The 24,863-nt window shown below is 51.4% G+C and overlaps 2 protein-coding genes across 2 annotated transcripts in view; both read right to left on the bottom strand.

Annotated features, from left to right (window-relative positions):
- Nucleotides 1-191: 191 nt before the first annotated feature.
- Nucleotides 192-11,116, bottom strand: KRT82 (keratin 82). Its single transcript, XM_029955894.1, has 9 exons — nucleotides 10,715-11,116; nucleotides 8,577-8,785; nucleotides 6,231-6,291; nucleotides 5,463-5,558; nucleotides 4,929-5,093; nucleotides 2,972-3,097; nucleotides 1,219-1,439; nucleotides 969-1,000; nucleotides 192-433 (listed from the first exon to the last, which is right to left on the bottom strand). The coding sequence occupies exons 1-9, from the start codon at nucleotides 11,114-11,116 to the stop codon at nucleotides 192-194; spliced, it is 1,554 nt and encodes a 517-aa protein (XP_029811754.1).
- A 3,687-nt stretch (nucleotides 11,117-14,803) lies between these two features.
- The window catches only part of LOC115305657 (keratin, type II cytoskeletal 5-like), an 11,044-nt gene continuing 984 nt past the window's right edge, over nucleotides 14,804-24,863 (bottom strand). The window contains exons 2-9 of the mRNA XM_029955892.1: nucleotides 24,463-24,671; nucleotides 21,904-21,964; nucleotides 20,752-20,847; nucleotides 18,622-18,786; nucleotides 17,732-17,857; nucleotides 16,831-17,051; nucleotides 16,235-16,269; nucleotides 14,804-15,006 (exon numbers count right to left, since the gene is read on the bottom strand). Of these exons, the coding sequence (XP_029811752.1) occupies nucleotides 14,804-15,006; nucleotides 16,235-16,269; nucleotides 16,831-17,051; nucleotides 17,732-17,857; nucleotides 18,622-18,786; nucleotides 20,752-20,847; nucleotides 21,904-21,964; nucleotides 24,463-24,671 (1,116 nt within the window). The remainder of the gene's footprint in view (nucleotides 15,007-16,234; nucleotides 16,270-16,830; nucleotides 17,052-17,731; nucleotides 17,858-18,621; nucleotides 18,787-20,751; nucleotides 20,848-21,903; nucleotides 21,965-24,462; nucleotides 24,672-24,863) is intronic.

Genomic DNA, 24,863 nt, shown 5'->3' with positions numbered 1-24,863 from the left:
GCACATAGCCAAGTGAAAGGTGACTCTTAAAGTTAACCAAGGGCTGGCTCCCATCATGAAAACCAGAGGGAAACCTGTGGTCAATACAGGAAGGGCTTTGGGAATATCCTTGTCTTCAGCCCTGGTTGGGGGGCAACATCCAGGCTGGGGGCTAGCACCCTGTCCCTGGGCTTGCGGCCTCTGGGGCAATGCTAACACTTGTGGCGGGAAGAGCCACACCCAGCCCCCAACTTCATGCCAGAGCTCCGCCCACTCACACAGCCCAGTAGCCCCTGAGGTTCGCAGGGGATGTAGAGTTCACCAGTGCCCACGACGCTGCAGCCCCCGCTGCTCTTGAGGACACTAGTGCCCCCTGGGCAGTATTCAGTCCTCAGTACAGGTGTGTTGACCACACACGGCTCATAGAGGACCGTGCCTTTGGAGCTGCTCACAGCTGTGGGAACAGAGAAGGATGCTCAGGGTCCTGCCCTGTGTGGCTCAAAGGAGGCTGTCCTGAAACATCTCAGCCAGACCATGCCCCCACCTGCTGCCGCTCACTGACAAGGACACCCCCATGCCAGTCACCCACTTCCCACCTAGCCACAAAAAGTGCTGAGAAGCTCCCCGTCTGCCTCTCCTCATTTCCCAAAGCCTCTGCCTCTGCTTCATGCTCTCAGGTTCTACTTGTCTGAGCCTGCTTCAAAACTGTTTCCTCCAGAGAGGCGTCCCTTTGTCACGATGGTTCCGGGTAGCCTCTGGGCCCCAAAGCACTGAGGCTCTGCTGCCTATCAGCTCCTAATTCTGACTCCCAAAGACTTGGATAGTCCTGAGCTAGAGCCTCTCAGTCAGCCCAGGAGCTCCTGGTAGACAGCTTTTCCTTGGGGCGGGGGAGGCACGCTGAAGTCTGGGCAGGGGTGACATGGTCTGTCCTTGTTGGGTTGCTCAGCCCTCACAAACCCAGAGGCCCAAGGGAGTCCTCATCTACTCACAGATATTCACAGGCCCAATGCCTTCACACAGCCTGGAGTGGAAAGAAGAAGGCACAAGGTTACTACATCACAGAGAACAAGGCCAATGAATGTGAGGCACCCCTCTCCTGCCCCCACTGTGGACTACGTTAAGGAGGAGGGCCTGTGGATTATGTGCTGTCTCGGAGTTTCCCTGACTAGCAGGATGCAATCACAGCTTGAGTGATCAGAGGGCAGGGGAATATGCCCTTGGTGCTTGATCTTGACTAACCTGTGCTCCTCGCCCTCCAGCAGCCGCCTGTAGGTGGCGATCTCGATGTCCAGGCCCAGCTTGGAGTTCATCACCTCCTGGTACTCCTTAAGCAGGCAGGCCATGTCCTGCTTGGCCTTCTGCAGGGCCTCCTCCAGCCCCGCCAACTTGCACTTGGCATCACTGAGGGCTGCCTCACCTTGCTGCTCTGCCTGGGTCACCGCAGCCTCCAGCTTGCAGCGCTGGGGGAGAGGACACAGAAAGGCATTACTGGGGTCCCCCCAAGCCCGAGGTGGACTCTCAGAAGAACAGGATGTGGCCATTGTGAGATAATAAAAAATATGTCTATTTGTCTCTGCCCCAGTTCTTAGTGCAGAACTCCTAAATCCTCGTAAATTCCAGTGATAAGAACATAAGGAGCATCTTCTGTTCTAATACTTGGTCTTAGACCCTAGGTTCTGACACAGAGTTCCTGAATCCCTTGGAATTCTTGGATGATAGCCATGTATTTTGTTCCAATTAGGTGACTCTAGGTAGGTCCTGGATGGCTCCTGGGTAGGGGACTGGTCACCAGAAAGACCAAGCCATGAATAGAAATTTGGAATTTCCAGCCCCACTGCCCCTTCACTGGAGAGAGTAGAGAGGCTGGAAATGGAGTTAATAATTGATTATGTTTATGAGAGGAAGCTTCCATAAAAGTTCCTAAGCTATGGGGTTCACACAGCTTCCGGGTTGGTGTACACAGGGAGGCGTGGGGACCATCGTGTGCCCAGGGAGGGGCACAGAAGCTCTGGATCCTTCCCCCTCCTTCCCTCGCCCTGTGCATCTCTTCCCATGGATGTTCATCTGTATTCTTTATCATATCCTTTTATAACAAATGGCTAAACGGTAAGTAAGCTGTTCTCCTGAGTTCTGTGAGCCACTCTAGCAAATTAATGGAACCCGAAGAGGGGGTCGTGGGAACCTCCGATTTACAGCTGATGGGTCAGAAGCCCAGGGGACAATCCAGACCTGCAATCAGCCTCTGAAGCATGGGCAGTCATGTGGGATTGAGCCCTTATCCCATGGGATCTGACCCTCTCTCCAGGTAGGTAGTGTCAGAGTTGAATGGAGCTGTAGGAAAGCAGTTGGGGTGGTTGAATTGACTGTGTGAGTGGCTTTGTGCATGTGGGAGTCATGTGACAGTAAAAGGGACACACAGGAGGAGGAGGGAGATTTCCTTCACAGTCATGCTAGGTCACAGTGACATGCTAGGTTCACAGCCACTGTGCGTTTCATCCTAGGATTGTGACTGCTGGTTCCTCCAGAGAGTTAGGGCCAGTTCCATCTATAGCAGCTCAAGGAGATCTGAGCGATTTCTTAGGGGCTAATAGATTTGAAGTGTCTGGCTGGTCTTTACCAGCGTAGGAGAATGGAGTGGGTCCATGTTTACGGACTCCTGGAAGTCATGGATTTTAGGATCTTAGGACTGGACGCTTTGGGGAGGAAGGGGCCATGGCGAGCATCTTTTCTAAGCCCCCGTCTAGTGAAGCATCCTTGCTATTTCATCTGTGACCAAAGGTTGCCTAGGCTCTGCTGGGACCTCGCTGTTTCCCAAGGCTGCTCCTGCTGTCGGTCAGCTTTCGTGGAAAGGGCTTGTTCCCTTTTAAGCGAGGGGAGCACAAGTTCATGGCCTCTTCGAGGTGCTCCCAGGGAGAGAGGACCCGCCCCCCACGACCAGCAGGCAGGGCAGCCTGTAATGGGTTGCTTCAGAACAAGGTCTTTCTGGCCTCACCTGGGCTTTCACATTCTCAGTTTCTTGTTGAAGCCTCTGGATCAGCTTGTTCATTTCCAGGATCTCGTTCTTACGGTTGCGGAGATTGTCACAGTGGGTCCCCGCTGTCAGCCGCAGCTCTTCATACTGCCGGGACCGGGAAATCAGAACCTCACAGTCCCCCCTTCTCACTCGTCTGAGTCTCTCTGGTGGTTTCCTAGCTCAGTCTCTCTAGATTCTTCTTCTTGTTCTGCTGCCCATCCCTTTTCTATTTCTGGTCAATTTTGGGGTCCTTTTCTGGGCTTCTTATTTCCTTCCCCAGCCCTGAACCTTCAGCCTTATTAAATGCTTCTCCAAGCTCTCCTTTTCTCTGTTTAGCTGTTCTGTGGCTCCTCTTTTTTCCCCCAGCCCAGAGCCCAAGGGTCTCCTGAGGGGTCTTTCCCCATTAGATCTCCCTCTGAACCTTAGAAGGGGTTTCTGGGCTAAGCCTGGGATGCCTAATGCATCTGGGAGTGAGGACAGACCACCAGGGTGAGTACCTTTGTCTCTTCTCTTTCAAAACAATTGAAAACAAACTGCAGTGTTAGTTCCTACTTTGTCTTAACATTTTTTTAAACTTTTGCAATTCTAAATTCAATTTCTGAATAATGTCTTATAGACTACATTTATAGATTAAAATAGTAGCCAGCTTTATATTTCCTGCACATAATGGATGGGGGCATTTTGCATAGAGGGGGCAAAACAAGCGATAAGCATGGCTCTTTTGTTGATGGGCTGTGGTGACAAAGCCCGCAGCTGCCTAATCAATATCTACTCTCCTCTTTTTCAAACAGAACTCTGCTTTTGTTTGGGGTGGTGGTCAGCCCCGTTAAGAGAATATTTCTTAGCCCTTTTGTAATGAGATCTATGGGTAATACTTCCAGGAAAGCTGTTTAAAGTGGGAGATGACTCATTGGCATGTTTCTTTTGCCCTGTGTTCTTTTTCCTGCTTGCAAGGAACATGTTAGGTTAACAATACTGCAGCCTTCTTGGGACATGAAGCAACCGTGAAGATTAAGGCAATGTTGAAGATGGGGAATAGAAAGCTAGAAGGAGCCTGTGTCCCTGATGGCGACATAGAACCCCAGTGTCACCTGTGGATGATCTATTTCTGCAACCTCTTTGAGGACAGGAATGGTGTGACTCTTAGCATCCTCCTGGTGCCATGCGCCTCATCCATCCTTCCCTGGCCACCCTATTTCAAATCTCATTCCCGCACCGCTGCCTACACTTCATGTGGACATATTTTGTTCACAGCACACATCAACATCTAACGTACATCCACTATACTTATTCACCTCATTTCTTGTCTGCACCCCCAACCCCGCCCCTGCCTCTGGGATGAAGGTGACATGAAGGCAGGGTTTGGTGTCTATTCTGCTTTCTACTGGAATCCAGCATCTAGAACAGTGCATGATAATAAACAGTTATTGGATGAATAAATGAGTGAGTGAATGCATGGTGCCTTTCTCAGACAGGGCAGGTGAGACAGGAAAATATTTGCAAAATCAAATTGCCCTTGGGGGCCTCCCCTTCCTTCCCAGCAAGCCCCTAATTCCTCAAGTCTGGGGCTGCCTTAATGATGGCTCCTGCCCTGCCATTAGTGCTCACTGCACCATTAGCCAACCTCGCACCTTGAAGCCCATGGCCCCACTTTGCAGTCACTGCCAATTAGTGTTTCTTGAATGCTGCTTAGGGGAACACTGCAGTGGGTCCGTGGGTGGGTAAAGCTGGGGTGCACTTGTACCCTGATGACAGGGCTGTCTGTGGGGTCCCCTCCCACATGCTCTGCAGAGCCCTGGCCTGGGGCCTGGTAGGAACAACAGGAACTGGGTTTATGGGGTTCCCTCTGCCCTCATTATCTCCTCATTCACTTCCTGGGGGAAAGGATGTCTGGGGCCCCCCACTGCCCACCGGCCCTGCCCTGCCCGGGCCTCACCCGGCTCTGGTACCAGGCCTCAGCTTCAGCTTTGCTACGGCTGGCGATGTCATCATATTGGGCCTTGATCTCGGCCACGATGCCATCCACATCCAGCTCCCGGCTGTTGTCCATCTTCACAATGACGGAGGTCTCTGAGATCTGGGACTGCAGCAGGTAGATCTCCTGGGGGTGGGGCCCCCAGGTGGGAGTGTGTGAGCGCTTTGAGGATAAAGGTGGGGAAGGGGGAAAGACAGAAGCAGCTCTGATCTTCCCAGAGCAGATTTGCACAGGACTTTGCATAGCTGTCTGGAGCCTTCTATCACCAAACTGTTCCTCATCCCCTTTCTAGTTATGGAGACCCAAGGGCCAAGGTCTGGGCCCTCTGACTTCTAGTAGTCTCACTGCCTGAGAAACCAGCTGTCTGCTTGATTTCTCTCCATCTTACTTTGGAGTCAGCTTGCCCCAGGCTGTCCTCACTGGAGTTCCCGACCCTGTCCTGCCCATGGAACTGGCCCCTGACCGAGCACCTGCGGGCAGTGAGGCTGCGGGTACCTCCTCATATAGGCCTCTTAAGAAGTCGATCTCCTGGACCAGAGCCTCCACGTTGGTCTCCAGGTCAGACTTCATCAGGAAGGCTGTGTCCACATCCTGCGGCCAGAGCAGAGACAGCCATAACCTGGGGCAGGGGGACATGTGAAGGCCATCCCCTCCACCAGGTGGCCACCTCCCAGACAAGCCGGTGGCAGTGTGGGATCCATGTGTAGGCACATGTGGAAATGAGAAGGTGACTGAGCCAAGGATGGGGGGAAGAACCCCAGTCCCAGGAGCCCATGCTTGAGCTTGGCACCTGATGGTGAAGGATTTGAGGGAGTGGGTTTTGAAGGAGCCCTGAAGGCAGCTTCTCAAAGCCCACTGTGCAGAGCATGGGCCATAAAATACCAAGGCATCTGTCTGAAAAACCATTGCTATTGTTTTCATCTTTTGTGGTTAGAGACAGAGTTCTTATTTGGCTTTTGATTTGGCATTTGCCATATCTCCAGCCTCTTGGGCAGGTCTAGACACAACCCTTACCCAGGCTAGGCCCCCATGAGTTGGAAGGTGGAGGCTAGGTCAATCACTGCCCATCTGCAAGAAGTAGGGGGCGGGAGGCTGGCCTTCCTCTTTCCCAGGGTCAGTGGGGATGGCCCCAGGGGCTGAGGGGTGAAAGACCCTGTTGGTGGGGGCATCAGATACTTTTGGACACAGTCAGGGGCTGAGTGTGGCAAGGCTGGCTGGACCAGCTCCTGGGGCCTTCTCTTTCCCCGTGTCACCTTCCCTCACCTTCTTCAAGGCAACAAACTCATTCTCAGCACAGGGCCGCAGGGAGAGCTCCTCTTCGTACCTGGCGGATGCATAGGAAGAAATGTTTTAGTCTGTCTTGGGGAGTTCAGAAGCTGCGTTGGCACCCAGCCTGAGGGAGGGGGCCTTTGGGACAAATTTGCCTTTCACTGGCTTAATGTCCTAAGGAACCACCAGGTCCAGCCACTGTCACTGGACCCCTCTGGCTCCTCTATCCACTCAGGACAGATGGCTGTCATCATAGCTTCTTGTTAGCCACTTTGCACATTTACTTCCCTCCCAGCTCCCCAGCAGCCTGTTCCTATGATCAATCATCTTCTGGGAAGTCCTTCCTAAGGCTACCTGCATTCGATCTTGCTGCTAAGGAAGTCCACTTCATCCCAGAGTTGTCTCCTCTGGGAAGGTGATGAAGAGTTGACTGCTGCTGGTTCAGCTGTCCTGTCTGAGTTGTTCTGAGGGTTGGCTGCAGTCATCGAAATTGTGGCTGACCCGGCCCCTCCCCTCCAGGACAGTTCGGAGCCTGGCCTCTACCTGCAGCTCACTTGCAGAGGTAGCAATGACCCACTTAACCAGAGCTGGAGAGACAGGTTGACCATTTCCTCTAGGCTCCCAGGATGCTCCTCGCCTACTCACTGCCCCCCTGGGCAATGGAATCGAGGTCAGGGGGTTCAGTCTGGCTGGAATGACTCAGTCTGATGAGCAACATTGATCTATTAAAAGCTTCACGTTGCTTTCTGACGCCCATCCTTTTGTGGGAGAGCTCGGCCTTAGTATGGCCACCGGAAGTTGGAGCCTGCTGCGTGGGTGTGAGCCCCAGCTCAGTTGGGTGGTAGTCATGGGACTTGGGGTAAGGGACTTGGCCCCTCTGTGCCTTGCACTTATCATGTAAAGCACGTGAACACCGGTCCAGTCTCACAGAGCTGCTGTGAGTTAACAGCATTTAACTTCCTTCTACCCCTCCCCACCTTCCTTATCCAAAGTCCTCATCCTGAGATGCAAACTGTGTCTCCTGACCATCTTGTGTCTTCCCCACTGAGAGAGGCACTGCTCCTGCTGAGAGAGCTGGCCTTGCCATGTCCCACCTGTCACAGTCTGCTTGAGTTGTCCTTTCTCACTTGGCACACTCTGGCCCTCCCTGTCACCTGCTCCTGTCCCTTCCCCTTTCTTAAGATCTACTTTGGACTCCCTTTCTGGAAGAACCAACTGGAATGAAACTTCATCAAGGCCCCAAGCAAATGGCACCTTCTTTGGGAAGCTTCTCCAGGCCCCGTCTGCTCTCTCACTGTCGGGTATTCCTCTCCTTTTCTGCCCTGTACCCAGTTGTTGCTGTGGGTGTGCGTGTGTGGGGGTCTTTGCCAGACTGGGGTACACAAGGGAATGAGCCAGCTCAGCACAGTGTCAGGCACCAAGTGGGCATATGACTGACACCTATAGCACAAGTGTCCCCCGTGTGGCCCCATTCCACTGACCCCCATCCCTTAGGAACTGTTGTTCTGAGCATACTTTCACTACTTCTTGTCTATGGAAATGTGTCTTTCTCAATCCTCCTCCACCAACATGTGGTCCCATGGGACCCAGAACTTGGAGACACCCACCTAGGACCCATGAGGCAATTTATCTGGGCCTCAAGCCGTTTGTAGGCACTGGACCTTGTAGCCTGCAAACTCTTAATTAACACCTGCTTCTCAGCTACCTTCTCCTGTGAGTCAGTTCTGGAGCTGCCCTCCGGGAGGGCACGTCTAGCAGGTCTACATAACCTTAACCACAGGAACTGGGGACAAGGGGCCCTGATGGGGAGGAGGGCTGGTGGCTTCCAGTTGTGAACAGGAAGACCGGGAGCTAAGCATCAGGAAGGGAGAGACAATGTTGGCTACGTTAGCTTGGATGTGGTCCAAAGAGATGCTGATAGGGGCTTATCAGGAGGAAGAGACAGGGAGAGCAAAAGCTTGGATGGAAGAGGGTTTGGGGGCCTGTTCAGGGAAGAAGAAGTAGTTCTGGATCTGAATGGGAATTGATGGGATAAAGCTGAACAGGTGATGAAGCAGAGCCCTGGAATGTGGGAAACAGATGGAGAAAGAGCTTGTATTACATAGAAATGAGGAGGGCCTAACTGATGGAAGGGGCCGGAAGGGAGGTGAAGACAAATACAAAATTTCAGAGCTTCTGCCGTGCCTAGATGCTCTGCCTGTCTTATTCCAATGCACAGTTCCTCCACCCAATCCACTAAGTTTTAGGCTTCTCATCGTATAGATGGGGGAAACTGAGGCCCACATTGTTTATATAGCTTGCTCCAGGTCCCCTGGCAGGGTGTAAGCAGGCCATACTCACTTTTTCTTATAGCTTTCCAGTGCGTCCTGCAGGCTGCTGAGCTCTGACTCCAGCCTGGCCCGGTCCCCCGCCACAAAGTCCAGCTGCTTTCGCAGGACGCTGATATAGTTCTCGAAGATGGGCTCTATGTTGCTCTGGCAGCACCTCTGTTGCTGCATGAAGTTCCACTTGGTCTCCAGCAGCTTGTTCTTCTGCTCCAGGAATCGCACCTGCAGCCAAGAACAGGATGTCACTGGAGAGCAGGGACATGAGGACCATGGCCGGGAGAGAGGAAGTGGCAGCGAGATCAGCGTGTGCTCTTACTCCCAACACACTCCTGCCAAAGTGCTAAGACTTTCAGGTGAGGCTCTCTGCATAGACAGGCACCTGAGTATATGTCTCCATCTCTCCCCTGCCTCAGGGAGCTTAGGGGACCCCCACCTTCCACCCAGGGGCTGTATGGGAGGGCTACTGTCTCAAGAGGCCTGGGATGGGTCCACCTTCCAGCCCTCCCTGCCTATCTCCCACTTGCCTTATTACCTTGGCCAAGACATCCTGGCCCTAAGCTTCCTGCTTGGTATTGTTGATGGGAAGCACTTCAGAAATCGTCATACTAATGTCAGCTGGTCACGTTATGCTTAGGAGTTCAGGCTTTCTTTGATCACAGCCCAGGGGCACTCAAGGGAGGTCAGATTAAAGGCTTTGTTCTAGAACTCTAAGCCTTTTTCCCTGACTCTGTTGCACCCTGCATCCAAAATTTGTCCCTGTCACAGCAATGGGGAGAGCCACTGGCCCAGCTTCTCCCTTTTGGTGGCTTGGAAACCAAGATTAGGAGTAGCTAAGCGAGCTGATGATGGCAGGGGGAATACGGCATCCAATCCTCAAAAGAAATCTACAGGGGAAGAAATGTGGCCCTACTTCTGGTCACTGGCTGCACGGAAGGTAGTGTGATATTGCTGAAGCTCAGAACCCAGAACTTAATGAGCTTTACAGATGAAAGTGTAAGTGTAACAGTTCCCATTTGCTAAAATACATTTCTTTTTTCGAGCACTTTTATGGATGTTACCTACCACCTTTGATTGTCCACCATCATGGCCCCCTTCCCTACTGGGCAGCAAGGGACCTGAGACTGGGAAGTGAGACATTCACACAGGGCCTCCAGGGGACAGGTGGGAGTACAGCCAATATCAGGGCCCTGGCCTGCTGACTGCTGACCCAGGGGTCTTTGTCCTCCACTTTGGAATCAGCAGAAACGCTGGCTCAGTCCCTGGCATGTGTTCTCATCCCGAGAGCCTCCTTGGGGTATGCAGATGGGCTCAGAGGCAGCTGCATGACCTTTCACTTGGTCAGCTCAGTGCCTTTCAAAGGGAGCACCCCACTCTTCCCTGTAGCCTTTTAGAGCTGTGGCTTGGAGGATGAAAGATATAAGGCTTTGGTGACAGTTAGCTCCCTGTGTTCCCAGCTCTGACTTCTCCATCTTCTCACACGGGGTCTTTGTGGGTGGCAAATCTGGGTTCACAGTGCCCATCCCTGCCTCCAGGCCCAAGGGTCCCATGGCAGCTCAGGCACTCAGAAGGCAGCTCTATTGTTTGTTTTTTTAATTTTATGTTTAATTTTGAGAGAGACAGAAAAAGCCAGAGTGCAAGCAAGGGAGGGACAGAAAGAGAAAGAAAGACACAGAATCCAAAGCAGGCTCCAGGCTCTGAGCTGTCAGCACAGAGCCCAACGTGGGGCTCGAACCCATGAACTAGGAGATCATAACCTGAGCCGAAGTCAGAGGCTCAACTGACTGAGCTACCCAGGCGTCCCAGAAGGTGATTCTATTGTTAAAGCCTTGTCTGCCTCCTTCGTTTTTCTTTTCAGTATCTATCATTGCTTTGGAAGTTCCTCTTGTAGTGTGACCTCAGGCATCCTTGGTGATTTTACCAGATAATATTCAGAAAGAAAGAGATGATATAGTAAAAAAAAAGAATGAACAGGAAGAAATGTCTAGTGTTGAGCCTGATCTAAGTAGCTTTTGACGATTAGTGGTCATACACTACAGGAAAGTCTACCAGTCAACTGTGGCTTCTCCACTACCAGTCTCTCCCTGACTGCCTGGACCGGACACAGGTACTCTCTGCATCCTATGGCCCCAGAGTGTGGGGCCTCCCTATTACCTTGTTGATGAAGGATGCAAAGCGGCTGTTCAGACACTTGATCTGCTCCTTCTCATCCCTCTTCACCCTCTGCACGGCTGGGTCGATCTCCAGCTCCAGAGGCACCAGCAGACTCTCATTGATGGTGACAGGGGCGATGCAGGCCGAGGGCCCACAGGTGGCACCTGCCCGGTACCCAAAGCCAGGCAGGCCACACCTGGAGGCAACCCGGGGCCTCCCAAAGCCCACATTGCACAGGCTCCGGGAGCCCAGGCAGCCCAGGGCACGGAGACCCCCACCCACGGGCCGGCATGGCCCCTGGCTCACAGCATAGTGTGTGACCATCCGGGGGAGGACAGCTGAGCACGAGCTGAAGCTCCGGCTGCCGCACCTGGAGCCCAGCTGGAAGGAGCGGCACGACATGGTGCGACAGAAGCAGAGAGGTGGCCGGCAGGGAGAGCTGGAGGCACAAGTTACCAGGTCAGCCCACTTTCCTCCCTTTTATTTGGTGAGGGATGGAGGGCTGGGCAGGGTCAGACCCCAAACCACCATTAACATGTTTATAAGCTTGGGCTATTGGCAGCAGCTAAGTACCAAGGTGGATAATTAGGGTAGCAAAGAGCAAAGGGAGGGAGCCAATGGGCAGTGCTAATGTCCTCTTTCTTCATTTATGGGGGTGATGAAAGGGGCCAGCCAGTCAGACGTTGGGCATATTGGGTGGCTCAGCCTGAAGGAAAGGGAGAGTGGGACTTTATGCCATTTCATGGTATGTGTGTGGGTTGAATTATACCCTCCAGTTGCCCCAGGACTAGAGGCCAGATTAACAATGCTTGGGGATGCTCTATTTTCCCAAGGCTGCTTTTCTGCTTTTCTGCTGATGTGCCAGACCCAACTGTCCTCCATGGGTTCCTAGGGGATCCTGTAGGCTCCCTGGGAGGGAGGATTTGGGGTGGGAGAAGCCTCCACAAGCAGGCTCAGGCCAGGCATGGACTGGTTCTGACTCAGTGCCACTAGGACTCCTGACATTGACTCTTGTCTTTGGGCCTGTTGGGTTAAAAAAAGCCAGCAGGGGATTCAAAAGGAGATGCGTTGTGCTTGAGGAGGGGGGAGGAAGGGATGCTCTCCCCAAGGCTCTTTGGGTCCTCAAAGATGCACTGTGTTCAACCATCAGATTGACCCTACTGTGTCATGATTCTTTTGTCTTTTCCTCACCCTGTCCCTGCCTCCCTGAGGTAGACAGAATCTGCTTTGGCCTGAGGACCACTTGTTGTTGTTCTGGGGACACTTGTTTCCCTCAGGAATTGTTCGGGTAGATGCGGGATATAGGCTTTCTCCCAGCACCCAGGTCACAGCTCTTTGGAGATGCTTGAAATGCCCCCGCCCCCAATTCTCTTCCCCCCCGTCTTTCCATCAGCTCCATCAGTGAGACCTCTGCTGTGGCTGTCTTTCCCTTCCACATTGACTGTTCTCCAAGTCAAAAATCAAGCCACTAATAATAATAACAACTACTGGGTGCTTACTGCGTGCTAGGACCACCATGAGCCCTATATCCATTATCTCATTTAACTGCATGATGGCATCATGATGCAGTTTCTGCTTTACAGATGAGGAAATTGAGGGACTGAGTGATTAAAGTGCTTAATTAAAGTACCCAACACCACATTTTATCTGTGGTAGGCAGGGATTCGATCCTATTCTTTCTGACATCATTGTGCTCTGCTGTTCTGGTAAAGAGAAGCCTGGTTAAGAATGGGGGGTCTCCTGGGGTACCTGGGCAGCTCAGTCAGTTAAGGGTTCCACTCTTCATTTCAGCGCAGGTCATGATCTCACAGTTTGTGAGTTCAAGCCCCTCATGGGGCTCTGTGCTGACAGCATGGAGTCTTCTTGGGATCCTCTCTCTCCCTCTGTCTGTGTTTCTCCCTCACATGTGCTCTCTCTCTCACAATAAATAAATAGACATTTAAGAAAAGAATGGAGGTCTCCTGCCGGTATGCCTAGGTCTTCTCTGCTCCACCTGTCCAGCAGGAGACAGGAACTCCACAGTTTGGGTCAAACTGTGACATTTCACACTGTTCCCTTTTTCATAGTCTTAACTTTGGGTCTTGGAGTACTGGGGAGGGAGGCGGGCTTGGGGAGGTCATGGGTATAACTAGGGGCTGTGGGCAATGGTGGGAGGCAGAGTGGGGTGGGGTGGGTCTTGTTGCCTGATGAAGGGGATTGCCATTCCACCCTGGGATAAGAGTTACAGAGGTGGGCCCAGGAGATAGTGTTAGAGGTGCTGGAGACACCAAGAAGCCAGACTGGAGAGCATCGCCCCTCCACCCCCTTGCAGCATGGTGCCGTGACATGTTGGGTTCCCTGGAGCCAAGAACCAGAACTTGGGAGCAGAGAGGATGCTTTACTGGATTTGTTGTAGGTAGAAGGCATCTGCTCCAGGATAACACCAGTTCCAATGCTGCCCACTGAATGTGAGATAGGATGCACACTCCACCAAGACCTAAAGAGCTCGGTGACACTTTATTGAAGCAATTTCAGGAAATAGGCTGGCATGGGGAGAAGGCAGTTCAGAAGGGTTTGAGACGATGAGAGCGGGGTGACTTTTTTCTGACTTTTTTCTCTCCTGTCTTCATGTCCACAGCTGGCAGCCAGCCCCTGCCTGCCTTTGGAATGCATTTTGATCTTGAATACATGGCAGGTGTTTGGAGGGCTCACCACTCTTCATGTAGGGAAAGATCTCTGTATCTATATGGCTTCCCTCTTCCACTGCTTCCCTACCTCGGCTTCCTTCACAGGCCGAGCAAGCATCCTCTGAGAGCGAGGCAAGACACAGGGGGAGGTAGGTCTTCCCTGTGAGGCAGGGGGTTTGGTGGACTGCCTTAAAAGTTGTGGTTGTAGCCAGTGCTGGGGACAGGCAAATCCACACCAGAGACTTTTCAGAGACAGGGAAATAGAAAAAGAAAGGTCAGGAGAGAGGGAGCGGGAGATCTGTTGCCAAAGGAATGAATGGGAGAGGGAGAAAAGAAATAAAGGAGCAGAGAGGAGAGGTTGGGAGAGGAGCCACACAGGGTGGGAGGAGAAGAAGGAGGAAGGGTGGATGAGAAGGTGGAAAGAGAAAAGGAAGAAGGAAAGAGAACTTTGCAGAAAAGAGACATGGCTACCACAGAGGAGAGAGAAAGACTCCTGAGTCCAGAGGATTGTTCTGCAGGGGAATTCTCCGAGGGCAGTTCTAACACAGGCTAATTGGGCTCCTTTACCTGGGACATCTTCTGCCTACCTGCCTTCCCACGGCCTGGCATGAGCCTGCCTCCCTCCCACTCAGTAGCAGAGTGGTTCTGTGTGGGGCGGTAATTCTAATATTGGCTTCAGTGAGGCTGATTTGGAAGGCATTTGGCTCTGAACGATCAAGGAACGTAATCCTGGGCCATGGAGAACTTCGGGGTTCTTGATAAAACTGTTCTATTCTAGCATGAATGATTGAGTTGATAATATTTTGTGTGGGTTGATTTCTTATTCCAGTATTCTGATGGTGGGAGTTGTCAGGGGAAATGGCTGGGGGTTTGGAGGGGACAAGAAGGAAGGAGGTGAGGACACAATATGCTGGCCAGGTTGGCAACATTCCCTGATGTGAGGGGCACTGCAGGAGAGGGTTCTGTGTGCAGTAAGACAGCACACACATGTGGACTCTGGCATAGATTACACTCAACTTCTTTAGAGGCACCACGGCCAATCGTAAGCTCACCCCTCCCCCATAAAGGAATGTGGGTGCAAGGGATCCGGCTCGGATGAGGAGAGGAAGACCCTACTTCACCTTTGCTCTGGAAGCCACTGAAGGGCAAAGTCTTAGCCCAGGTCTTGGCACAGAGCAGTTGAGTCAGCATTAGTTGGATTGGATGCCTGTGGACACTGGAGGGCTCTAGGATGAAGAGCAAGGGGGGTACCTCTGTGGGGATCGGTCTGGGGATAGAGGGATGGACGAGGTGACCTTAGCACTCATAGGTCACTCCCCTCGCCTCTGGGAGTTGATGGTGTGCATGGGGTATCAGCAAAGCGGCAAGCCTTAGGGCTGGGCATTGGGGGCCTTGATGGGGCAGCCGAGGCACGTGGGATCCTTTAGCTCCGGTAACTCTTCTTGGTGGATGATGTCTTGGAGATGATGCGCACGCTGGAGCTGCTGCCGCTCATGTTGCGACCACTGGTGGAGCTGAAGCCGCCGCCCCCGCTATAGCCCAGGCTGCTGCTGTAGCCGCCTCCGGCCACACAGAGGCCACCGCCACCTGCACTGTAGCCTGTGCCCCCGGTGGAGGAAACCACGGCTGTTGGAGAAAAGACACAGGGCACACTGGCGGTCTCCTCCGGGTCCCCAAGACCCCCCTCCCTGGCTCTCAGCCCAGGTGGGCTTCCTCTGCAGTGCTTCCTTAGGGAACAAGGAGTCTCCTCTACCCGGACTCAGGGCGGGGGCGGGGTTAGAGAGGATGTACGTGGACTCGCCGTCCAGTCACACAGTGCCCCACAGTGAGAGTTCCAATTGCAGGACAGTGCCATTTTCAAAAGCACCTTCACAGCTGTGAGCATGTTGATCTTACTATTACTACCGTCACCTCTACTTCACAGGGATAAAACGGAGATGCAAAGACATCAGGCAGCCTGCCGTTCTCCTTCCGCCCCTCCACAGGCTTCCCCTGTCAGATGGAGCATGAGTTCTCCCATCCTGGGCAGGATCCTGGGCTCCCAATTGGAACAGATGAACCTCCCCCAGTTGAAATCACCTATGCCACATCACTGAAAGGCACTGGTTCATAGTAACTGCTCAAATACATTCAGTGATGGGGAGCTGGGATGCGGCTCCCCACCACCTGTCAAATATTTGAAGATGCCTCTTTGACCTCTCCTCTGCGTGTCCATTTCTCCGTGTGAAACATACGTATCCCTTTTATCAGCTGGGTTCAAGCTCTCCCCATCCTGGATTTCTGGCCTCCCTTGTGTGGTCCGAGCCACATGGGGGCCAAGGAGACTCTATTTCTTATGACCAGGACTCAGTGTTGCCTGAATGTCCCCTTATCCTGCTGGGCTATTCTGTGAGATGATTCTTCCCACTCTCCCCTCTGTGAGCCGAGTCAAATTGGGTCAGTCGCTGCTCTACTTTTTCAATTAATTTGTTTCAATTCAAGGTATGGTTCTTTCCATTTAACCAGTTGGGTAGCCTCTTGTTAGCTGGGTGAGTTTGAATTTCCACCAGAACTAGCTAACTCATCACTCTGCAAGTTGTCTGCCCTGTCCTGAAGCTCTGGTTCTCTGAGGCCACACTGGAGTCCTTCCTGTGCATACGTGACCCCACTGGGACTGGCTCTGGGGGTAAGGTATCACCACAAGTCTCTCTTGACTCCCCAGGAAGGAAAGGCCAAAGAAGAGAGGGGCCTCCACAGAGCCCTTGAGAGGGTCTTAATGACATCCCTGCCCACATCTATCACCAAATCCCTGGTAGCGATGCTACTGCTTTTATTTTGACTCCCGCTTTTCTATTATCCCAAGACATTTACTCACAGATGTTCACAGGTCCGACACCTTCCCCAGTGAGTCTGTTGCAGGTGGGAACAGAAAGAGACATTTAATTTGCTGAAAAGTTGAAGAGCCCTGGGCTCTTTGTATTAATAGCTATCAGCACAGAGTGCTTACTGTGTGTCCAGGCCCTGTGCTTAGCAAGCCTTTTGTTCATCTAGCTAATATGAATCTGTGAGGGGAATCTAGAACACAGACCAAGTGAAAGTACATAGAGAAATGGGGAAGGACATGTGTTCACTAGAGGGACAGTCAGATTGTAGGTATCTCTGGGCAAACACAGAGCCCCTGAGATTCATCTGCAGTCTGGCATCATTTGTCATGGGTCTGGGCAGGAAGAGCCCTGCTTGTGGCCTTCTACCTCTTACTGATGCCTGTCACCCTGATCCTCTGCTGTGGGTCCAACAGGAACTATGAGAGAGGCTGAGACTGCAGGGCACCTCTGGGGAGAGGTGCATTTTAACCTCATTTCTGCCCTTGGAATTTCTATCTGGGGCTTTACACTGTGGGGCTCTTGGTGTCTGTGGCATTTGGTGCCCTAGTGGCATCTCTTTGAGCCGTGGTGGTGGATGGCTACTAACCTGCACTCCTCGCCCTCCAGCAGCTTGCGGTAGGTGGCGATCTCTATGTCCAGGGCCAGTTTGACGTTCATGAGCTCCTGGTACTCACGCAGCTGCCGGGCCATTTCCTGCTTGGCCTTTTGAAGGGCGTCCTCCAGCTCAGCCAGCTTGTGCTTGGCATCCTTGAGGGCCAGCTCTCCACGCTGCTCGGCATCAGCGATTGCATTCTGGAGCGTGGTACACTGCCAGGAGCACACAGGGGTTTGTGAGGTCGCCCACAGACAATGCAGTAAGATGTGCATTTTAGGTTAAAAATATGGGAGAATTTCCTGAAATGGATTTCATGCAAAGGAGGTTGGAGCATCATCATCCTTAAAAATAATTGGGGCGCCTGGGTGGCTCACACGGTTGAGTGTCTGACCTCAGCTCAGGTCATGGTCTCGTGGTTTGTGAGTTTGAGCCATGTGTTGGGCTCTGTACTAATAGCTCAGAGCCTGGAGGCTGCTTCAGATTCTGTGTCTCCCTTGCTCTCTGCCCCTCCTCCACTCATGCTTTGTCTCTCTTTCAAAAATAAATAAACATTAAAAATTAAAATAAAAAAATAAAAATAAGAGTAATCTTTGTTCTCCTTGAATAATCTGAGACTTAGTTATAATGGATAAAATGATTTTGGGGGGTCTTTTCCAATGCCACACGTCTCTGGATAGTTTTGCCTTATATGTTCCCCGAGGACAGACCTTTATTTCCCTAGAGGAGAAAGGGGGTCCTGACATCCCTGGAGTAGCAGGAGACCGCACAGTTCCATTCCTGGACAGTGACACATATGGGGAGGCTTCTCTGTGCATGGGCTGAATTGGGACCAGGCCCAGCTCTGCCGGTGGGCAGGTGCATGGATGGGCTGTCTGCTGGGAGCTCAGCCTACCTGCTTCTTCAGGTTATCGATCTCAGAGCGCAGCCTCTGCATCACGCGGTTCAGCTCGGAGATCTCCATCTTGGTGGTGCGGAGGTCATCGCCATGGCGGCCAGCGGACCGCTGCAGTTCCTCGTACTGGGGGCAGGGGAATCAAGAGGCGGGGTCATCAGGCCAGAGGAGAGATGGCCGTGGCTTCCCAGGGTCCAACAGGCTTCCAGTGTACTTCTTGGCAGCACCTCCCTTTCCCCAGTCCATCTGCATCATCTCTTGGCTCTGCCCCTCACTCTCCATGTCCACAGGCTCCACCCCACAGCTGGCCCCTTTCTGACTGTGCCCGGCCTTTCATTGTTACCCCTCCACATCAGGGGTCTTGTTCTCAGAATCTAACCAGCAGATAGGAGGAGTGCCTGTCACTCTCTGATTTTTAAGCTCTCTTCATATTTGTGACCCCCACCCAGTTCTAATCTGGAAGATCTTATTGTGTGGCCTATGTCCAGCCTTTGCTCCCAGTCTTTCAGCCACTGCCAGCTGAACCTCTCTTCTCTGGTTCCAGGAGGCAGAGCTTTGCTCTTGTTCCCACCTTCCCTCTCTTATTCCTGCTGGCTCTAATGGACAGTACCATCCAACTGTCCCTTGCTGTCCTCCACAGGGCATTGGAGGTGTGTCCATTCTCCTCCCTGGCAGAGGACTGACCACTTCCTGCCTTCATCTGGCTGTTGTTGCAGGTCCTGATAATGTTACCCAAAGGGTGCTCCCATGGAAGGTAAGTCTCAGGCTAAACGCATATCCCTTTGACCCCATCAGACTGGGACACCTGAGAGTAAAAGGCTTTTACCTAATTCATCTTTGAAATCCCAGTTCTCTAAGATTGTTAGATGGACTTGACCTTGATTCCTCACCTTGATCTGGTACCAGGACTCGGCCTCAGCTCGGCTGCGGTTGGCAATGTCCTCGTACTGGGCCTTGACCTCAGAGATAATGCTGTCCAGGTCCAGCTTGCGGTTGTTGTCCATGGACAGGACCACGGAGGTTTCTGAGATCTGGGCCTGAAGCTGAGCCAGCTCCTGTGATGGGGCCAAAGTAGAAGAGCTGAAGCAGGGTGTATGTGTTGGGAGACGGTGGCCAGGGCAACAGACCCTAGCATCATGCACCTCACTTGCACTGTTGGGGTGTAGCCCGAAGGGCTGGGAGAGACATTAGGGAAGTCATTGAGTTTATGCTGGAGCTTTACTGTCACCTCATCTGCATGCAGGGAGCAGCCTCATGGTAACTCCAGCCAGCACCCTCCAGAAGTCACTCCCACTACCAAGGGAGTGCACCTTGCTGTGACCTGTCAGTGCCAGGATGTCTCATGTTCTGAGAAAACACAGCCTTTCACTGAGTCAGAAGGGGCCAGAAACTCTGCTGTGTCTCAGTCTTATTTCCCAACTTCGCTCCTCCCTGCTCCTCGGGGTTGGGAAGTGGAAATCAGCTCGAGACAGCAGAAAAGGCACCAGCACAAAACATTTGAGTCTTGGGTCTGCTAAGCAGGTTAGATGGCTTCTCTGAGTCTCAGAGGGTCTTGTCCTAGCATTGCTTCATATGCTTTCTGTGAGGATTAAATCAAGTCATGTCCACATAGCACAGTTTTTGAAAACGTAAACCAAAATCAATTTGTTAATGATGACTTTCCAGAATCATCTAAGGTGGTGGTTCCCAAAATGGGATCCTCAGACCAGCAGCAGCAGCAGCACCTAGGAACTTGTTCAAAGTCCAACATTTCAGGTCCCACCCTAGACTTACTGAATTAGAACTGGTGTTTTAACAAGAAGTCTAGAAGATTCTGACACACTTTGAAATCTGCAAATCATTGGTCCAAAAGCAAAAATATAAGTGAAAATATTCCTTTCCTTTGTTTATTAATTATTGGTTCATCTAATTCTTGCTTCAAGAAATTATTTCACTGTTGTTTCACAATCCATTTTTCCCAAGTAGTTTTCCTGGTAGCCGACCTAGCTCAGGGAGTGGGGGGTAGGGTCAGGGTTCTCAGCCCACAGTCTTGCAGCGTCAACACTGAAGTGACATAACAGAGAAAAATGATGCCTTTTTGCCCTACATGGGCTGCGAGGTGGTCACTGAACTTGTCCAAAGACATGGAGCCCATGTTCCTGCTCCCAGAACATAATCAACTTCTGTTGGGCCCCAAACATATGCAATGAACAGGCATATCACCTATCCTTACCAGGCCTACTTGGAGGCACACAAAGCACCCTGCACCCTTGTCTTAACATTGCTGACCCCTTCTCTACCACTGTACCTCACTCACTCTCCTTCAGCCACCATGGCCTCCTCCTGGCATTCCTGGATCCTCAGTTCTTCAGTTTCTCTTCAAATATCACCCACCTACTACCTGCTCAGGTTCCTTGTTTCTTTTCATTGCCCTTACTATGCCTTAAATGGTATAGTTTTTGATCCTCTCTGTGTTTCCTGTCTTCCCTACTATTAATAGAAGCTCCAAGAATGTAGGTGCTTTGTTGTGTTTGCTCAGCACTGCCCCTGTAGCCCCTAGAACAGTATATGGCATGCAGCAGTGCATGACCATTTGTGTCTTTGGGAGAACCAGGGAGTTGTGCCATGTGTTTCTAGAAGCACTAAGGGCTCGCTAATTGCCACCTGGTTTGTGAAATTGCATCATCCTGAAGCCTCTCTAGGAAAAGTAGCTGATAAATTTGAGCTGGACTGGGTGAGCCAGGTCGCTCACATAGGTCTATGGAAATCATGCATAATTCAATGACAGGGAGTGCTGTCTGACCAATAGCACATTTGGTCCAAATGGTCATGGTTGAATTCTCACCTCACCTGACCCCCAATCTGTCATAGGGAATCTCCTTATTGTTCCTTATTAAGGAAGGCAGCATATGCCTCATGAATTCCAACCAGGGATGTGGTGGAGAGCAGAGAGGAGATGAAAAAAGGAGTTGGCAGGCTCTGTGCCCAGCCTAGGACCCCAGCCTCCAACACTTGTAGGGGGAGAACCTGGCACGGCTTACCGCATCATAGAAAGCTCTCAAGAAGTTGATTTCATCCATTAAGGCATCCACCTTGGCCTCCAGCTCCACCTTGTTCATGTAGGCAGCATCCACATCCTGGGAACAGAACATGCTGTCACTGTGAATCCCATCCTTCGTGGGTCGGCCAGCCTCTCTGACTGGGAGTTAGGCTGGAGAACTTCAGCTCCCAGGGATGAGGGCATTTCTTTGTTCCAGGCTATGGAGTGGAACTTGCAGGAAGGGCCCATACTCTGTGGGGACAAGGGCTCTTTGGGAATGCCCACCTGCTCCTCAGCTGGTGCCACATGAACAGACCTCTTATGTCACCTGTCATGTGGTCAGGTCAACCCCATCTTGGGTCCTTGGGCCTCTGCTGCCTCTGGGCTCTCCCAGCCTCTGCCCAAGCTCTCCATGGCCTCCTGCCTTCTTCACACTTTCAGCTCCTTCCTGCACTTTATACATCATTGCTCCATTCTCCCTACTTTGGCTGCTCTCCCCTCCCTCTGCCTAGCCCCACTGAGCAGGAAGGTCCATAACTCCAGGGAGCTGATCCCTGTCCTGCCCCTGTCCTCCTGAGCTTGACTTGATGTCCTGGAGTTGTAGTTCAGCACAGGGGCCATTTTGCTTTTTTCTCCCCACAGGGAATCCACATGGGGAGGAGCTGGTATCATGATTTACAGCTGGGACTTTGGAGTTCCAGATCCTGACTCACTTCCGATGATCTGGGTAAACTTGGGCAACTTACTTAACTTGCCTGAGCCTGAGGTTTCTCACTTCTAAAGTAAGACCTGTTTTGGGGCCCCTGGGTGGCTCAGTCAATTAGGGGTCTGGCTCTTAATTTTGGCTCAGGTCATGATCTCACAGTTCATGGGATTGAGCCCCACATCTAGCTCTGCACTAACAGCATGAAGCATGTTTGAGATTCTCTCTCCCTCTCTCTGTCCCTCCCCCACTCACATGCATGTGCATGCATACCACACATACTCTCTCCCTCTTTAAAAACAAAACATTAAAAATAAAAAGTAAAGCCTGCTTCAAAAATTAGTTGCACAAATTAAAACTTGTAAGGCCACTGGCTTCAGTGGCAGCTGTCACCTCCAGAAGGGGCTACCTGGGCCTCGGCGTCAGGAGGGAGTAGCCCTGTCACCTTACCTTCTTGAGCACCACAAACTCATTCTCTGCCACTGTGCGCCTGTTGATTTCTTCTTCATATCTGCAGGAAGGATCAAGAAGTGTTTTGTCAAGGTGACCATTTTGTAATACATAGAAATATGGAATTAACATGTTGAATACTTGAAACTAATATAATATTGTATGCCAATTATAAATAATTTTTTAAAAAGTGGATCAGTGTTAGGAGCAGGGTTCTGGGCGTGAGGTCAAACAGTGGGAGCTGTAGGTGTGGGTCTCCAGAACAGACACGGAAAATGTGCTACTGGAGTATAGCATCCCATTATAGGTGCCCCCCTCACAATCACACAACCACGTCTGCCCAGTCAAAACTCAAACCCAAAACAACAATAAAGCAGAGACACCCCCTCATTCCTTCTAAGGTTGCCTTTCTCATGCCTTTGTTTTTTGCAGTGCTGAGGTTCCATAAAGGGGTCAGTGTGCTTCCTTTTTCACCCCCTGGTCTCACCCCAAGCCGAACAGAGAGGACGGTCTGGCCTGAAGCAGACGGTCCCAGGCCTTGGCTAGCTCCTGCAGCCTGTGTCGCCCTCATGTTGCTTTGCTGTTCCATTCTTAGTGTGCTGACCCATGGAGAGGAAACAGTCTCCAGGCTAATAAGAACCTTCCCACCCTCACCTGCCTAGGTTTCTCATTCTTCTGTTTGGCCCTAGACAGCAGCCTCACTTGCCCCGCCCCCTGTGGACATTGACCTCCGGGAAGGAAGCTTCCCTTCTGCTCTAGGTGATCCATTTCCTCCCCAACCCTCTTGAGCATCAGTGAACCCCACCCTTTTAGCAGCTCTGGGCAACTGGGGTTGGGGCTTTATCTCCTCCACCTACCAGCTGAGTAAACTGGGGCAGGCCATTTAACCTCTCAGAGGCTTTTTCTCATCTATGGATGGCTTGTCCTTATTTTTTACAACCACCAAGTACTATCTCGCATTATGTATATAACCAGAATCTTTCCACTTTGATGTTGCCTCTGCTGTCCAGTAGGATCTGAGGAAAACCCTTTCCTGCCATTGAACCTTCAATACTGTGCTTTCTCCCAAGTCCTCTGGGAGAACTGCTGTGGTTTTCCTTCCTGCTTCCTCTTGCTGCTTTTTAACTAAATCTGAACATGTTTTCTTCACCTAACTCAACGTGACTGTCCTTGTCTTCGGTGTTTTCCAGTTCACAGTCACTCTCCCTGCATGGGCTTCTTAGATGCCTGCCACAGGAGCATGGCTGTCCATTATCTGGGAGCACACTCTTCAACAGATCCCCCCACATGGTTCTCCCCTGTGTCTCTTTCCTTCTCCACCTTTCCAACTCCTCCTCCGGGAAGTCTTGGACTGAAACACTGTTACTCCATGTTTGCATACGTATTATAGATTAGCCATCTGCACTTGCTTCTCTTACTTGTGTCTGCACCACCACACACCTTATTATCCATATAATATAGTTAACACTTATCAACAACTTACTGTGTGCCAGGCACTGGTCACCCTACCAAGTATTTTACATACAAGTTTTGATATAATATTCTCAATACCTATGAGGTGGGCACTATTAACATCCCCTTGAACAGATAAAGGAACAGGGTTCAGAGACACTGAGGTCATTCACTTAGTAAGTAGTGGAGCCAAGATTCTAAACCCACTGACTCTCCAAGATTCTAAATCCACTGACTCTAGAGTGTACAGTGATGTCCAGTAGAACTTTATGCGATGATAGAGATGTGCTATATCTGCATCTACTACAGGGCTGGTTAGCCACATGAACAACTGAACACTTGAAATGTGGCTAGTGTGACTGAGGAGCTAAAGTTCAACTTTTATTTAATTTTAATTAATTTAAATTAAAATAGCCACATGTGGGTCATGGCTACCATTTCAACTCAACTCAGACCTGAACTTTCATTACATCATACAAACCATAACCAAAACTCTATCACTTACTTTATTTGGACCAAGAACATCAGAGATAAATTAAAACAATAAAAATAAGGAGCTGCTTGAATCAATAGGCATGAACATGCCATGATGTTTAGTGTGTGTGTGTGTGTGTGTGTGTGTGTGTGTGTGTGTGTGTGTGATTTTGAGGAGGAGGCAGCAGATATGTCTCCTTTTGCTTTGTTCCTGGTCTTGGCCAGAATTGGGGTGGATGCCCAAACATCATGCAAGTTAGCCATGGGACTGAGTGGAACAAACGTGAAGGTGAGATTCTAGGGGTTTAATTCTCAAGTCATGAGTTACCAATTGTAGCATGTTGGATAAAGCAGTTGATATCTCAGAGCCTTATTTTCCTCCTCTGCAGAGTTTACTAGGTGGTTGTGCAAATCCTGCTCTCTGTGACCATGTCAATTACCACCACCTATAGCCCCACCCTTCCCCAGAGCCTCAACATTCTTGACCACAGGTTCCCAGTGCTTTTACTGATTCCACCTCACTGTCATGAGTGTGTGTTCCCATTCCCCACTGGACTGTACCCTCTGGAAAGTAGGGCCTCCCAAGATCCTCAGGGCAGGGACTTCCCAGGAGCTTGTAGAGGGTCTACTCACTTGTTCTTGAAGTCTTCTACCACGTCCTGCATGTTCTTGAGCTCCGTCTCCAGCCGAGACCGCTCTCCACCCAGGCAGTCCAGCTGCCGCCTCAGGTTGCTGATGTAGGCTTCAAACATGGGCTCGATATTGGCCCTGGTGGTTTTATGTTCCTGCAGGAGACTCCATTTGGTCTCCAGGACCTTGTTCTGCTGCTCCAGGAACCGCACCTGCCCCAGCCAGAAGAGAGAAACTGTGAGGGTTTCCTGTGCAGCTTCCTCAGAGGGCTCTGGGCTACAGGACCCCCCAACAGTACAGGGAGGCCCTATAAGACCTTGGAGTCCAGGGAAGTTTCCTCCTCCTCATCCCAGAAGGAGCATGGAATGTAGAGAGCCACCAAAATGTTGATGCAATGGCCTGGC

Source organism: Suricata suricatta, chromosome 10, assembly GCF_006229205.1.
Source record: "Suricata suricatta isolate VVHF042 chromosome 10, meerkat_22Aug2017_6uvM2_HiC, whole genome shotgun sequence".
NCBI classification, from domain to species: domain Eukaryota; kingdom Metazoa; phylum Chordata; class Mammalia; order Carnivora; family Herpestidae; genus Suricata; species Suricata suricatta.
The sequence above is the reverse complement of the archived record's forward strand: the minus strand, read 5'-3'. Positions and strand labels throughout refer to the sequence as shown.